At 42.9% G+C, this 17,414-nt stretch overlaps 1 protein-coding gene across 2 annotated transcripts in view; it reads left to right on the top strand.

The window, feature by feature from the left end:
- Positions 1-16,486, top strand: part of ITPR2 (inositol 1,4,5-trisphosphate receptor type 2) — a 519,313-nt gene extending 502,827 nt beyond the window's left edge. For both annotated transcript variants that reach the window (XM_082352042.1, XM_082352040.1), the window contains 2 exons: positions 12,006-12,167; positions 12,898-16,486. In XM_082352042.1, coding sequence (XP_082208168.1) covers positions 12,006-12,167; positions 12,898-12,984 — 249 coding nt within the window. In that variant the 3' untranslated portion in view covers positions 12,985-16,486. The remainder of the gene's footprint in view (positions 1-12,005; positions 12,168-12,897) is intronic.
- Positions 16,487-17,414: the final 928 nt, after the last annotated feature.

The raw sequence follows: 17,414 nt of genomic DNA, 5'->3' as shown, positions 1-17,414 counted from the left end.
ACCTTTATGGCCTCTTCAATCTACAGTAGCCCCCTCTCCTCCAAAGACAATGTTTCGAACCACCGTTTCCTTCATAGATAGTATGTACCCTTATCTGAAATTATTTCATTTGTTTTCATTTGTTATCGTCTCCCTGCTCTTCATTCACCTTCCATTAGACTGTAAGCTCTATAAGAGCAAGGACCCTTTCCATTGCTTTAGCCAGAGCTTGGAACAGTATCGACTACATAGTAGGTGTTCATTACATATACTTGAAGAAAGAAAGGAAGGAGGTCTTTTTGCTTTGGATTAGTAAAGAACAAAAAGAAAGGGGAATTGTTCATAGTAATGATATGTCTTATTGAAAAACTCAGGTTACCATGTTTACCGTATATAACATTTGTACCGTATATAACAACTCGTAATCATCCATCCATTTTACCAATGATATGTATCAAGTGCCAACGACATAGAAATGGAAGATGCAAGAAGAAATCAGAAAGAAATACTGCCCTCTAAAGGGCTTATAAACTAAACAGTTCACAAATTTCTCCTCTGTGTAATTGATGACCCCATAATTAATTAATAATATTAATTATGTATGACATTTACGTTATGATATGATTGTGATATTTGATTTATGGTATGGTCATAATTATCCCATAATTATTATAGTATTAAATATGATTATTATATAATAATTAGTTAGCTGTATGACTTAGATAAGGACCTTAGTCATTCTAGTTTAAAGTTTTATCACCTTTATGCTGGACAAAATAGGCCAGTGTTAAATTAGCACCTGGCCCCTTTAGTCCCTTGACACTTGCACCAGTCGGGGGTCTTTAAACAATGGCAACTAACCTGGCTATCTTAGGGGGAAAAGGAATTTGTGGAAGGGATGCGCAGAATTAAGAGGAAAGTGACCACCAGGCCCAGCTGGGCAGAATCCAAGCAAAGTGAGCTGGCCAGAAAGTCCCACCTGGGGCCAAGGCTGGCTGGACGGAAGGTGCCACTGCCTCTGCTGCTGTGTCCTGGAAGCCGGCCCTGGCACCAGTGGCATCCCCACAACCAGAGGTCACTGCTTCAATCATTGTGAACAAAAAGCATTCTGCTTCTTGGTAGCCCTTGTTCCATGTCAAAATCTCAAGCAGGGGCAACCGGTGGGCCACTCTTAGGTCATGTGACTGCGCTCTGACTACCGCAGGGAGGACAGACTTTTCAGCTTCCACAGCAGGACGGTGGACCCAGCCTTCCACACGACCCCCAGTGGCAGTTTCCTCAAGCACAGGAGGCCATCAGGGGTTAGGCAGCCAGAAGTTGGACAGATACCCACTTGAGTATTCAATACTCTGTTCAAAATACTTTGCCCCAATCTCACCATGAAGAAATCTCCAGTTTTTTCCTATCCCAGTGAGACTTGCAAATGCTCATACTTGAGATAATTTGCAGAAGAAAATAAATATTTCTGTTCTTTGATAAAGAGGCCAAGAGAGAAACTTAGGAGAGTAAATATGGAAATTAACAAATAATAAGATTAAGAAAGGGTTAAAGCCCCAAGACTAAAAATATAGATTAAGTAGAGTTATGAGCTGACAGGAAAAGAAAGGCATAAACAGGAAGGGAAATGACCGGCTCTAAGGAGGCCCGCAAGTACGACCCTGCAGCTGCCTCGCGTTCCCCGCAGTCTCCCCTGTTACACAAGCTTTACTTATTTATTTTTCCTTTGTGGTCAGAGTGCTTCCCACTGAACACTTCTCCAGGAGAAACGGCAATAGGGACCTGGGAGAATGTCAGGCAGGCCCCTGGGTTCCTTGATCGCTCACAGCCAGGTGGCAGACAAGCCTCCCATCACCGCATCATCAGACCTTTGACTGGGTTTCAGTCCCTGCCTCTGGGGCCGCTGTGTATCTTTGAATCAGCTGGCCGGTGGCTCAAAGCATCTTTGGCTGCGGGGCTCCACTCCCTTCCTCTCTGAGTGATTCCCCACCCTGGCCGGTGCTCAAGGTGGGGTCCATAGCCTCCAGCAACCCCATATCACAGCTGCCGCCACAGCCAGAGACCTTCTGCCCCTTAGTGTTCCTGGTTACCAGCCTAGCAATCCTGCTAGTTATTGACAAGAGGACTGTAGCTTCCAGCAGCTTCTAAGCTGCTCTTGAGTCCGGATCCTCTTAGATCTCCCCAGCCATGGACCCCTCTCTCTCCTCGGTGCAGCTCCCTCCCTGGGTGCCCTGTGGGCTGGGAGCAGATCAACCCCTCCACTTGCTGATGTAGCTGATGCTTTGTGTAGACACCCAGGGGACACGGTTAGCTGCATCAGGAGTGAAAAGGCTGAGACCAAAAGAGAACCTATAAGCAGTTTCACTCCCACGTGCCGCCATTGCCCTCCCATCGTGGACATACAGGACGTTGCGAAGAGGGAGCATTGGGAAGGCGGGAAGGGCTAGGGAGCAAGGTGGGTGCTCCGGGGCTGTGGTCTCTACCCACAGTCCAACCTGCTGTCTGTGATGAGAGCCGCCGCTCGCCCCCAGGGGGGCATCACCTATTCCAGGTCACTGCTGAGAGCCCTACTTTTCAAAATCGTTGCATTTTCAGGTTGCTGGAATAGGTAGGACTTGAAGATCACAGTTCTCTCAACCCCCAAATAGCCGGGGTCCCCCATCCGGCACGCAGACCACACTCAGGCAATGACTTTTCCATGGGCCTAGTGCATGAAGTGCCTCTTGCCCATTGCAGGAGGCCAAGGTCCACATTAATGCCTGACTTTACCAGCACCTAGCTCCCCCGCTAGTCTGGAAATGTTTAAGGACAGAAATCTCGACCCATGAGTCTGAAACTCCAGAGCCCAACACTTTTTTTTTTTTTTAACATCTTTATCGGAGTATAATTGCTTTACAATGTCGTGTTAGTTTCTGCTGTATAACAAAGTGAATCAGCTATACGTATACATATATCCCCATATCCCCTCCCTCTTTCGTCTCCCTCCCACCCTCCCTATCCCACCCCTCTAGGTGGTCACAGAGCACCGAGCTGATCTCCCTGTGCTATGCGGCTGCTTCCCACTAGCTATCGGTTTTACATTTGGTAGTGTATGTATGTCCATGTCACTCTCTCACTTCGTCCCAGCTTACCCTTCTCCCTCCCCGTGTCCTCAAGTCCAGTCTCTACGTCTGTGTCTTTATTCCTGTCCTGCCCCTAGGTTCATCAGGGGCATCACCATTTTTTTTTTTTTTTAGATTCCATACATATGTGTTAGCATACGGTATTTGTTTTTCTGACTTACTTCGCTCTGTATGACAGACTCTAGGTCCATCCACGTCTCAACAAATGACTCAATTTCGTTTCTTTTTATGGCTGAGTAATATTCCATTGTATATATGTGCCACATCTTCTTTACCCATTCATCTGTCGATGGACACTTAGGTTGCTTCCATGTCCTGGCTACTGTAAAGAGAGCTGCAGTGAACATTGTGGTACATGATTCTTTTTGAATTATGGTTTTCTCAGGGTATATGCCCAGTAGTGGGCTTGCTGGGTCGTATGGTAGTTCTATTTTTAGTTTTTTAAGGAACCTCCATACTGTTCTCCATAGTGGCTGTATCAGTTTACATTCCCACTAACAGTGCAAGAGGGTTCCCTTCTCTCCACACCCTCTCCAGCATTATGACACTCTTGTTTAAGTGTTTGTTGAACGGTTTTGATCCTCTCTTCAGCCGAGGGGGGTCCACACTCACCTGTTTCACGCTGGCTCCTAAGGTGAGGAATCCACAGAAGGCGGGGCCTTCCGGCTTTCAGCTCTGCAGAAGCTGAGACTGCCAGGCTGTGATGCCCTCCTGCACGCCCCGTGCTGGGAACGGGTCAGCCGCTTCCCCCACGGCTGTGCTGTGTGTAAAACTGGACCAGCGTCCAGTCCCTCCCAGCTGTAACTTTGTGACTGGCAGCCTGAGGTCCTGCTGAGATCAGTACCCCGTTGTCCTCATCCCAGCACTTCCTCCTTCATCGGCACTTTTGCTGGACCTATTTTTCTCTCTGCCCTTGGGAGCAGTGACTGGATTAAATAGGCCTTGTCCCTGGAGGGCTCCCCAGCCAGCAGCCCCCCTCCCAGCAACGATGCCCTGAAGGTGGGGCTGTGGAAAGGGGCCAGGCAGGAGCACCGCAGTGATGCCAGGGGCTGTTGCTTTCTGAGCATCTGTTAGGTGCGTCTCCAGCCTCTGTGCCATCAGCTCAGCCATCCAGGGATCCTTGAAGTTTGTACAGTGCTTTGTAGGGTTCAAACTACTTTCATGCGCATAATGCAAACTTGACGTCCAAGCATTTAGATCGGTAAAATATTTCAAGGTTTGACAACGACATTTTAAAGGGATTTGTTACTTTACGAAAGCATTCAATACAGATTTGCCTTGGATAACTAACACATTTTAAATTTCTCAGTCCACACAAATATGGTACTCTACTATATTTGCAGGAACTCAGTTGCAGAAGGAAGATACAGATACAGAATAAACAGGGAGAGACTGAAGGAAGATACAGTTAATAAGGGCTGAGGGACTTCCCTTGGTGGTCCAGGGGTTAAGAATCTGTCTTGCAATTCGGGGGACTCCGGTTGGATCCCTGGTCAGGGAATTAAAATCCCGCATGCCCCGGGGCAACTAAGCCCACCTGCTGCAAGGAAAGATCCCACTAACTGCAACTAAGACCTGATGCAGCCAATAAATAAATAAATAAACATTTTAAAAAAAAAAAGTGAGGGCTGGTAAATGAATCTTCCAGTCCTGGAACGTGTTATTTTTCTAATGCAGCAAAATTTGCTCTTCTTCCCTCCCTTTTCTTTAGAATGAGTTGCCATGGTTTTCATTTATTTGTCAATCCAGGAATAACGTTTTAATTTCAAAGGACACAGCTGGATCCTTTCTGTCACCTCCAGTCCCCAGTGTTTGTCAGACAAGAGTGTGTTTTCCAGCTCATCCTTCCTTCCTCAAACCCCAGGGCCTGCATCCGAACCCCTGTGAGAATCGGCCTTTTTGTTGTCCATATTGAGCAATACTTGTCACATACAGGTCGGGTGTTCACCAGGAACAAAGCTAGAAGCCCAGATGCCAGTGTTGTGGGTGTCCCTTAAATTCCTTTTTTTTTTTTTTTTTTTGGCTGCATCGGGTCTTAGTTGCGGCATGCGGGATCTTTTTTTTTTCAACTGCAGCACACGGGCTCTTCATTGCGACGTGCGGGCTCAGTAGTTGTGGCGCGCAGGCTTAGTTGCCCCGCGGCATGTGGGATCTTAGCTCCCCGACCAGGGATTGAACTCGCACCCCCTGCATTGGAAGGCAGATTCTTAACCACTGGACCGCCAGGGAAGTCCCTCCCTTAAGCTCTTGAGATAATGTCTCACCTGCCAGCAAGGCGGCCATGTTGGTCTGAGGGTGGGAAGCCCGCCATGCCCCTCCTTCATTGAGCAGAGGCTGGGATGGGGTACATGAAGCACTTCGCCTTAACCAACACGATTACTTTGACTTCACAAAGAATCCCTGTTCCAGATATTGTCCTTGTTCTGAAGTTCCAGGAAAGCAGGAATTCTGTCTTTCCCTCGGGGACCTTCCAGTAAGTAGGTAGTATTAGCATTGCTGGTGTTCCTTTTGAGAGCCATTTCTGCTGACATCTTCAAACCAAAAGTGCAAAGAGAGGAATGCAGTGGGTCACAATGAGGCTTTGGGGAAATGGTTATAACTCGTCGGCCTAGGAGACTTTGCGTATGATTTTAGAATGGAGAATGAAATATAAACTTAAGGCTTAGAAGAGGGTGGTAACCAAGAAAAACCTTTGCCAATGGTCTTGTAACAGCTTATTTTAAGCATAGAGAGTCTAGAAGCAGAAATGAGGATACATACTAAATGGTTCATTGATATTCCAGTACAACACAATACAGTGCATGGTATGTTCAATGTGATACCCCTCATTAGCAGTCTTTTAGAGCACTCTGCAAAATTGCAGTGAGTGTCAAGCGTTGATCAATGTATTTCCACAGTACCTGCATCTGCATTTCTGATACAATACCTAAAGCGTTTATTTCTGAGTTTCAATAAATAAACCTTTAGCATACCCCAGAAGAAGTAATCAAGGGGGTTCAAGTTATAAAATATATTCTCACTGTAGTCTCTGTTTTCTCTGGCAAGTTCAGAAGCTGAGCATTGGCATCTCCATTGGACGTGGAGAAATAGTCCAGTGCAGTGAAGGGAGCACAAGATTTCCTGCCGCACAGAGTGGAGGCCAAAGCCTGGCCCAGCCCAGCCCTATAACCCCTATGTGGCCTTGGCAAGTAACTAATCCTCTTCCTGCCTCAGTGTTGTCATCTGTAAAATGGGGATGGTAACAGTCTCAACCTTATAGAATCATTCTGGGTATTGGCCATAGCATGACTAAAGTGCCTGACACTTGCCAGGCAGCCAAAAAAGGGGGTTATTACTGTGTTATAGAACTACAGTGCTTGCTTTCTCTTTAGCTCACATGCTGGTGACTTATTTTTAATCTTTTTTTAAACCTTCTTTTATTGAAGTATAGTTGATTTACATTTTAGGTGTACAGCAAAGTGATTCAGTTATATATATATATATATATGTATACATATATTCTTTTTCAGATTCTTTTCCATTATAGGTTATTACAAGATACTGAATATAGTTCCCTGTGCTATACAGTAGGTCCTTGCTGTTTATCTATTTTATATATAGTAGTGTATATCTGTTAATCCCAAACTCCTAAATTATCCCAGGTGACTTTTAATGTGTACCTAGTAGAGCTAAAAAGACATAAGACAGTTTCTCCAATGTTTGGCTCACTGAAATCAATCTCCTCCTACTTTTCAATCTCGTTCTGATGCGGAGAGAAATCCTTACAATCTTTACATTTTCTCAAGCCTGTCACCAATTAAGCATCAGCAGGGCTAGATTATATAAGAGTTTTTCCACTACGTAATATGGAAGAACTTGTCCAGAAGTGGAAATCAAGTGCAGGGAAACAGTTATAAGACCTCAAGGAAACCTAAACTTTCTAGATTTCAGACTGGGCGTTTGTAATATGCTGAGCTTGGGTTATGTGGTTTCAAGGTTGCTTGTAGCCTAAATGCTATGTTTCTGTTTGCTCACTTGGCGAGCTTGGGGCTTGTCTCAGCAATTTGGTTTGTAAAGTTTTGAATTCATAGCTCACAGAATGATGAGCTGGAAGAGACATAGAGGCCACCCAGGGTAACATTCTGGTTTTACAGATGAGGAAACTGGGACTCAGAGAATAAGTCTTCCCCACCATCCTTATATCACATAGCTAGTTTTTGGCTGAACTAAAACCAGAACCCAGGTGTTCTGACTCCTAGATCAATGCTCTTTCCTTTATATCGCGTGGCCTCTTTCCTGCAAATGGGGTATCACATTTAAGAACCAAATATGAAAACAGCACAGCCAAGCTCTGACTGACTCTGACAACCTAATTGTTTACGGAATAACTACAAAATTACATAAGTCAAATTGATCTGACTGTTGAAAGGACTATTTGAAAGGTTTTCACACTTAAGTCTGTCTATCTTCTAGTCATCAAGAAAGACACATTATTGTTAGAATTTAGGGATAGCAAGAGGGTTATGGCTGGCATGCTCTCGGTCCCTTCATCTCGGGGCTTTGCATTTTAGAAGGCTTGGGAAGCTCTGGATTTCCCATCACCAAGTAGCTAGGATCGTATACTGTAACCTCAGAATCTAACACTTAATCTACAGCTTCCCTGACTTTATATTACCCTGTGGTTAAACATGTTCATTCCTGATGAAATAAGGAAATGGTGTCATATTGACTAACCAAAGTCGCCATGGAACTCTGCTAATCATGAGCATGATCACGAGATGTATGTAGCATATGTGAGTAACCGAGAAATAACAAATCAAATCCAACTGGCTTTGTTAGATGGCGGACACATTACAAGTCGACGTGGTGAGGGAGTGGCGTCCTGTTAACCAGTCACCGTTCTGAGTGTCTGTCCTGTGGTTCTGGCTCAGACTAAAGTCCGGGGCTCTCCTTTCTCACCGGGCTCAGGCTGAGCCTTCCATGGAAGCCACTCTTTCTGACACTGGAGCAGAGAGAGGAGACTTGGGGTATTTCATCGGAAACAACTTTCAGTGAACAAGCCTGTGCAGCATTTATTCTAAGAACTCTGCTTGATTTGAGTTAATTTTGGTGAAAAGAATATACTTTCTGCACGAATTTGGAGGAACATCAGTTGTGAAAATTTATTTTTAAAAGAGTGGCTTTTTTTGTAAAAAGAGGACAAAAGACCATACATTTAGGTTGCTTATTTTTTGCCATTTTAGTGAGATACAAAACATTCAAGTCAGGTTCCTAAAAATTAAGAAAAGGAACCAGAAAGCATTCAATACTGAAAAAAAAATCTTAATGACACGTTATATTTTAGCTTCAGATTATGGTCCGTTGATATACAGAGGAAGAGAGGAATGAAACAAAAAGCACAAAACTAGGAGAGAAAAGGCTGAGAACCAGGCAAACAAACAAAAACAGAGAAAGATAGACAGTGAAAAGAAGAAAGATGAGAAAAACCAAAAGAGGATTAGAAGAGAGAATGATTTTTAGGGACTAGGGAGAAAGGACAATGGAGCTGGGTGGCTTTCCTAGCCAGCCCTTAAGCCCGGCTTGTCGCTGTTTTCATCCTCTTTGACTGAAGTCTTACTCTCCACCTAGACTATCAATTACACCAGCACAAGAACTGCACTGGGTTTGGCTCTCTATTGTTTTCCCAGTGCCTAGCACAGACATAGTCAACACTGTAAGAATTAGTCAATGAATGGATGAACAAAGGAACAAGTGAAGAAAGAATGTGTAAGGAAAGAGTCCTGTGGCCCAACCAGCTGGGGCAGTGGTCCCCTGAGAACTGCCATTGTTTCCTCAAAAGCAAGAGACAGTGGGTTGGGCTGACCTGGCCCCCGCAACACCTACAAGAGCATTTCTTCAGAGGCAATTTCACCGTCTCACCCATGTTCTCTTTGCTAAGCATTAGAACACTGTTTTGTCTCTCTTTCTCTTGGAAACTTTCTGAAAGCTGATGTTTTCGCCAGCCCCACCTTGGGTATCACCATGTCTCCTGGTACCTTCTCACCCCAGGCCCAGCTGTCTGAGGTTCTCAAACCCTTCTGTTCCATCAGCCTCCCTGGAATCCCTGTCCTGATACAGACCAACTCTCCTCTCCTACAACGCTGCCTTCTTGGCTCTCCTGAGAGGAATCCCCTGTCTTTTAGCCCACTGGTGGCAGCGGCCGATCTTCCTACCCCCTCAGTATGAAGGGCCCCAGAAGAGGGTCAGCTGACTCAACTCCCCATCGCCAAGAAATCATCACATCTTCACCCTCATGTGAAAACCCATTCTTCAATCCTTTCCATCACTGTCTTCTAATACCCCCGGGTCACTCCTGTGTGTTCATCACAGATTTTAGCCCTCGGCTGCCTGCACCCTCCTTATCCACCCTGTCTACTGACCTCCTTCAGGATGAATTCACGGATTTCGTGCATGATTCATCCAAAAGATTCTCCTCTGCAAATTGTGATTTTTAAAATCTGTAGTAAAATATACATAACATAAAATTTTACCATTTTAACCACTGTACGTGTAGAGTTTTATGGCATTCAGTACATTCACGTTGTTATGCAGCCATCACCACCGTCCATCTCCAGAGATTTTTCATCTTCCCCAACTAAAATGCTGTACCCATGAGATACTAACTCCCCAAATTCCCTGATATTTTATCAGATTTCAGGCCCTCTCACTCTAGAATTTTTATTTCCTGAAGTTGTGCTGCCTTCAGAATTTCAAATATTATTCCACTTTCTGTCCAGTCTCTCCCTTCTTGCCAGGAGACCTGGATGCAGACAGGTCTGGGTTTCCCAGCTAAACTATCTGCCAGCCTCAGTTTCTTCATTTGTAAAATTCAGATATAGATAATACGGTAGATAACATAAATACTAAATAGATAAAGAGAACTGGAGTCCATTGGGTCGTCGAAAGGATTAAGTGCTTACAGCGGATTTAGCACAGGTCTGTGCTTCTCCATTCCTCCTACTGGTCAACACTAGTGTTCCTCACTCCAGCCACTGCTCTGCTGACGTTCCTAGCGTCCTGATACCTTTGTCTTTCTGAGGCCGGTTCCAGGGGACACACCATCTTGTATCAGTCCAACTCTCTGCCTCAACTCCACACCCACTTGGGCTGTTGGTGAACAGTGGTCTTTGCTGGAGTCATTACAAGGCACGGTCTCCCACTCTGCCCCTGCAAGCATTTAATGGGCCCCTATTTGGCTTCCTCTTCCCATTCCTCATGCCAGCCATTTCAGATCTTTCCTCTTCACTCCATCTCCCTACCCTGCCACTACTCCAGCAGTTATCGTTTATCTTCTATGTCTCCATAGATCAGAGTTCTTAAACTTTCGTGCACATAGAAATCATGCAGTTCCCCTAAGAGGTTCTAATTTCGTAAGAGGCAGTGGGGTTGAAATCTGCTATTTTAACAAGCAACCCCAGGGGATTTTGATATGCAGAGTGTCCAGTTCACTTTTTGTGGAGGGCTCTCCTAAGCCGCAAGCTCCTTGAGAGCAGACATTTTGTCTTACCTGATTTTCATCTCTAAATACCTGGCGATAGATATTGAAGGATTGATTGAATGAATGAATCTGGCTGTCACTCTGCACTTCAGCATAAGTTACCATTCTCCTTTGAAATGCTAATTGGCTACAGCTATTTAAATGCAGCTTAAATCTCTTTAATACGTTTTATCCTATCCTTTATCAGCCCTTTTCACTGCCATTGGGGGTAAGGGACTATAAAGAACGTGTTATTCTCTAACAACTACCAAAAAAAACCAAAAACCAATCCAAGGGCCAGATGAGGTTTAGGCAGAAGTGCAGAGATACATAGGTTGGGTCTTTCCCCTTTCCTCTTAGGGGAGGAACGTACTCTGCTGACTCATGTTCCAGGGATCAGCTAGGCAGACGTCTTTGTAGTCACTTCAGTGGACTTTTCTGGAGTGGAAAGCATCTTAAGCAGGAAGGTCACTGCTAGGGATATTGGGAGAAGGTGACTTAGAGAAATGGGTAGAGATACAGACTGACATATCCAATCAGTGGTGGAAAGGCTCAGCTGCCTTCAAATCCTAACTCTGCCATTTTCTAGCTTGTGATGAGGGTAATTAAATGGTTGGGGCCGCTTGATTCCTCATCTGTAAAATGGGGACAGTGATTTACCTTGCAGGCTCTTTTGAGGATTGAAAGATGGGGTATAAGTAATTCACAGTGATTCTATGATGGTAGGCAATTAGGCAGAGTTTTCAAGAGAGGTGGGTATCTCTTTCACCATCTGTCTTTACCACAATGGAGGGGACACACACACACACACACACACACACACGTATGCACTCACACCCCTACACTCAGCCTGGAAAAACAGAAGTGGCACCAGCTATTGCCCTCTGGGGAAGTCTAACTCTAAAACCTCCCTCCTACTGTAATAAAATGTTTCCAAAGAGAGCAGACAGGGTAACCTAGGGCCATGCCCTTCCACTTCCCTCTTCCCTGAGCAGAGCTGGGAGCCTGTCTTGGGGAAGTGGGAGGTAAACCAGAATGGGTGGCTGGAGCTGAAACATTTCTTTTAGCATCTCCAGACCTTACGTCATCATTCATCAAGATTCACTGATCGCCCACAGCGTTCAGGGCGCCACTCTAAATGCTTTATCCGGGACCTCCCTGGGAGCCCCTACGAAGTTTGTTGCAATATTTAAGATCTTCCCCCAGCTCACGAAGACCAGCGTTGAACCTCCACTTCATTCCCACCCTCAACCTCTCCCCACCCCTGGCCAGAAAGAATACCTTTTGCTTTGGGTGCTAAGAAACTTTGATTTAAATGTTAATAATAATGAACACTTGTAAACGTTCTTTACAGAACTTCAGGCCCTCTTCCATATTTATTCCCTTGTTCCTGCACATGTATTTGCTTTTAGGAGAAGAATTTGGACTGGTTTCCTCGGATGCGAGCTATGTCCCTCGTTAGCAATGAAGGTGACAGTGAACAAAATGAGATTCGGAACCTGCAGGAGAAGTTGGAATCGACCATGAGTCTGGTCAAACAGCTGTCCGGTCAGCTGGCGGAGCTCAAGGAGCAGGTGAGTGCACTCGGGAGATGGAGCTGGGGGGGTTGGGGCAGGAGGATGTGAAATCATTCACCACTGGGAGAGAGGGGTGGCTGGAGACTCCTGGGAGCAAGATTGTTATCCACGATGGATTGTAAATTCCAATAAAAAAAAAAAACCCACGTTGTGTTGTAAGAACCAAATCTCTGCAAGCAGAGGCTACTTCTACTTATCACACCTCCCCATCTTGTGCGACACGTCTACGGAACGGGGAAGGAAGGAGCAGATGCTGAAAGACAAGGACCTCTTTGGACTTTTTGATAGAAAATCGTATTATCTGCCATCATAGCCATTACTAAATTCATCAGAAAGGCAGATCGTCCTTAGTACCTGTCATTTCAATGCTACAATCAACCCCTTCATCGTGTAAAATTGTGAGCATTAGTAAAAATAATATCAAAAGTAACTGTGGTAGGTTTTAAAATGACTAAGGTGATGGCGATGATTATATGTGTGTGACAAGCAAGAGCTGCTTTAAAAGAACCACGGTTCCTCTTTCTTAACCACAGAGAGGGGTTTGCTCTGTATTCTCTGCCTAGGGAAATTCACTTTAAAAAATATTTTCCCTTTTTTGATAAATATATTTTCTATGATGCTGGACAGACTATAGGTGCTTGGGAAATATTCACCCAACATTGTGTGTCCCACCAGCACTGAGAAAGAGTGAGAAAATCAGCTCAACGCCTTCTCTCTTTTCCCCCAGATGACAGAACAAAGGAAGAATAAGCAGAGACTGGGCTTTCTCGGATCAAACACACCCCATGTGAATCATCACATGCCACCACACTGATACCATGGGGGCAGCCGTGACTAGCCTTTCATCAGTGTACTGCCTGATCACTGAATAAAGAACTGAGATGGAGGGGAGTGAACAGTGCCTATTGTTGAAAAGTTAAAAACAACCAAGTGCCAAGATGTTGAGTGGTTTAGCTCCGAGAACAATTTCTAACTGTGTTTTCATGGTTGAGAAGACCAAACTTAAAATGCAGCCACTAAAAAGCACACATCACGCATTCTTAATGCAAAGAGAGTTCCCTTGCTCAAATGGACGGAGAAGGTAGGGGGAGGCGGGGTGGAAGGAGATGCAGGGCGGAGAGAACTACCTTTGGCTGAATCTATAAGAGTCCATTTTGTCTTAAATGCTGACTGCAACCTTTGTCATGGTTGGTTGGAATTTCTTTCTTTTAATTATGGCATATAGGTCAGTGATACAGGAAGTCATATTTTGGTGGCTAAGTTTTACTAAGGGAAATAACTGAAAAGATTAAAAATGAGAGTTGCAAAGAAAAATGTTAATGCTTCCAAACCGTAGCTGTCACAGGCCAATTTCCTTATTTATAACCTGCAACACAATGGATTTACAGCTCTAGGAACTAGAGCTTTGGAGCTTATGCCCCTCGGGCTGACAACACGACTGGAATGTGATTTCCCTCTCCCAGATTCAGAGGGGCTCTGTCAATATGGAGCACAAAAAGAGGTTTTCATAAAATGTGTTTAAAAACATGCTTAAAGTCATGTAGAGGCTAAGACTTTTAAAAGATTTGGGGACAAAAAAGCTGACAGTAAGCCCCAAAGACGTATGTATGCTATTAAAATACATTGAGATTAATAAATGAACATGCTTAAAGGTGATAGGAAATATTGAGAAACTTATGATGGTGGCATTGCTTTTTATAAATATGGAGTAAAAACTATTTGATTCATGTTTGCTGTGCTTACGAACTGAGTGGTTTCATTTATCCTATTCTTGCAGTTAGGAAAAAAATCCAAGAAACATATTGAATACTCAAGAAAATGCAGCATTTCAATTGCATATTTTAAACTGTATCAGTAAGAGCTCTTCAAAATGTAAAGAGATAATAACCTCTTCCTCAAATTGTTTGTGTGTTAAATTATGCAACCAGAATTTGTGGAGGGAGAAATTAACCTGCCATGCTTGTATTATTCTTAGCGATTATGCTTTTAGAATGTTAAGACAAAATTCAGATCATGAAAGTGTTAGGAGAACTGCCACGTGGCAAGAGAGCAGGCACGTGACACCAGACTCTTGGAGGTGCTCTGCAAGCTGACCTTTCCTGGTCGCTGCCCCCAAAAGAACAAAAAATTGCATTGTTAAACTCTCATGTTATTACCACCAAGGTTTAAGTTCAGGACAGCGTTTGCTATGACCATTTTTAAAGCTTTGGATTATTTTAATATACTTTAAGCTATTGGCTCCTAAAATTCTCAAATCATGGTCTGGGTAGATGATAAAGGATGCCTGAACCAATCCTTTTTCCACACACCCCGTTAAAATATAGACTTGGAGGAAAGCTGTTGAAACCCAAAGCAATGAATTTTTGAACTGAATCTGCTGGTACACCTTCCCCGCTCCTCCAAATACCTCCCCAAGTTAAGAATTCCTTACTCTGATCTGATAGTATTTTTCCTAACCAGTTGCTGAAGGATCGTGATCCAAAGATACTCAGAAACTGGGATATATATCTGTATGCAACACAGAAGTTTGAACCTAGGAGGCATTCAGTAAATGTGTGAGAAATTCCACTGTCATTCGATCCTAATGCTTCATTGAAACTTTATATCATATATTTGATTTTTTAAAATGGCATCACCAAAACTGAAGTAGACCAAAGCAGCCATTTTTTTAAAAATCCAAGACCATTATTGTTATTAACAGTATTAGATGAAAAGTACCTTTTAAAGTATTTTAATTAGGCAGAGAGTTTCACAGGTAGGGAAAAGAAGAGAAAGGTGGGGAACACTGGCTATATTCCAATGTCAGAACTTATCCCTGTTTAGCACAAAGTAAAATTTTTCTGATGGATGTTCCAGCATCAAGAAAATAAGTTAATTTGTACAGATGAGAGCAACCTGCCTTTCAGATGAACTATCTAGTCTTTTCTTACACTTTTTTATAGAGAATGAGCCATTGGGTAGGTACTGCCATCAAAAAATGGCTTAACCTCCCCAGCCATTGTGGAGTGGCAGGTCACCGTGTCACAGTGTGTTTTCTCCTATGAGAAGTATTCAAAAGCGATTACAACTAACCAGACTCTTAATTAATCAAAATTGAAATATTTCTCAGTTGTTTCTCTTTCTTTGCTGCCTAAATACTTTAAGACTAAAAAGCAAAAAAAACAAAAGCAAACAAAAAAAGGCCGTTTCAAGGCTATGAAATTCATGATGGAGAAGATAATCACGGGGAAATTTGACATTTGCTATAAATTTATGTTTGTTTTGTATATGTTTGTTCATGCAACTGGAATATTTGACCTAGGCAAGTATCAATTAACATTCTCATATTTATATAGCAATATTAAAAGAAATATGATCATCTTTGATTTTGATGTTAAGGAAAATGTTTTACTATTTAGTTATTAAAACCCATATTGGTTTAAAAGTATAAGTTTCCGCTGAACATAATTTTTAATTTCAAAAGGATTTTATTCCCCTACATGTTCCATTCTGAGGTCCAAGAGTTTCATGCAAGTATGTTTTAAGACTATAATATTAAAAAATAAATTTTATACATGTAAAACATATTTAAACTAACTTAAAAAAGTTAGACAGGGCTTATTTTCTTTCATACTGAAATTTTTCTGTTGGTGATGAGGATGCAGTTTCTAGTGGATTACTGATAAGTCAGGAAGATATTTCATTCAAGTCAGAACTAATTGTTTGCTTTTTTCCGTATTCTCAGCTCCCAACTCATTGTTTTGGCTGCTCTTTTTAGTTTATAGTTGTTTTATCAGAAGCAATCATGCAGTAGGGCCAACCCTCTACCCCGACACCCCAGGGCTGAGAATGAGCAGAGAGGCTGGGGATCTGGAGACTTGGGCAGGGAAGGTGCAGATTGGGACTTCGCTATGATTAGGAGAAAGGAGTAAAGGATAGATAATAGGATGAACAGGGCTTACCCTCCAGGGACCCAGTAGACTGGGATATAAGTAAGTAAACATTGCACAAGTATAATGATGTGACAGATTACAGGCTCAAGAGATAACCCTTAAACATGCAAAGAACAGGGCTTTGTGGGGAGTAGCCATAAGAGGTGTGTTCCCTCCAGCAGTTCTTAAATCTTTACAGAATAAGAAATCAGCATATTCTGACCCACAGACCTGTTCCAGGATGCCCTGACACATGATACAATGCAAAGAGGGGTGCAGCAGTCATCTTAAAAACAAGCACAGGTGCCTACAGGAACCAGGCAAGTGACTAAAATGCGTGCAAGTGTGAGGGGCACACTGTATGTAGGGAGGGGGAAGCCTGTGGAGAGCTTCTTTTTTTTAAAATTTATTTTAGTGAAGTATAGTTGATTTACAATGTTTGTGTTAATTTCTACTGTACAGCAAAGTGATTCAGTTATACATATATATATACTTTTTTTCATATTCTTTTCCATCATGGTTTATCCCAGGATACTGAATATAGTGCCCTGTGCTATACAGTAGAACCTTGTTGTTTATCCATTCTATATGTAATAGTTTGCATCTGTTATTGTGGGGAACTTTCTGTTTGCAAAATTTAACACCTAATTCCACTTTGAAGAAAATGCCTGAGGCCAGTTGAGGCCCTCTAGTCACTCATTTGTTATCTCTGAAAGCACTGTTGATAAAGCTACCCCATTTAGTAGAAGAAAATACACTATACCAAAATGGAGCAGAGGAGCTAAAATGCATGTGAAACTTGAGAAATCTGAAAACAAATCCAGGTGTCACCTCTGAACTGAAGTGTTTCCACAGACTTGAATTAATTTATAAAATTATCATACCAGTTCTTCTCATTTCACCAGTAGCCTTTTTTTTTTCCTGCTGTAGAGGAATGCTACATTTGCCTCAAAAAACATGATTCTAATATATGTCAAAGCCAGATAAGTTTAACTTATAAGTTATTATTAATAAAATTGAATTTGTTTAGCTTTTTTGCATGTGATACTTTAAGTGCTTTATTCATTTCTTAACGTTTCTGAATAATGTATCCATTGGTATGAAAGTCATTATTATTGCTATTTTACATAATGAGACATGGGGGACAAAAATTTTGGTGAGTTGAATCACACTGGTGAGCTAATCTAGGTGGACCATTGTGTCCAGCGCTTACTGAGAGTTGGTCAAATTCCCAGTTGGCCAACACCTACTGGTATATCTACATCCTGGTAATACACAGCAGGGGCTCTGTGGGTACAGGCTGTTTGGCCATCCAGGATTTCCTGGTTCTTAA

This window comes from Balaenoptera borealis (assembly GCF_965194805.1).
Source record: "Balaenoptera borealis genome assembly, chromosome: 13".
In the NCBI taxonomy this organism is placed as follows: domain Eukaryota; kingdom Metazoa; phylum Chordata; class Mammalia; order Artiodactyla; family Balaenopteridae; genus Balaenoptera; species Balaenoptera borealis.
Note: the sequence above shows the minus strand (reverse complement) of the source record. Positions and strands in the feature narration are given on the sequence as shown.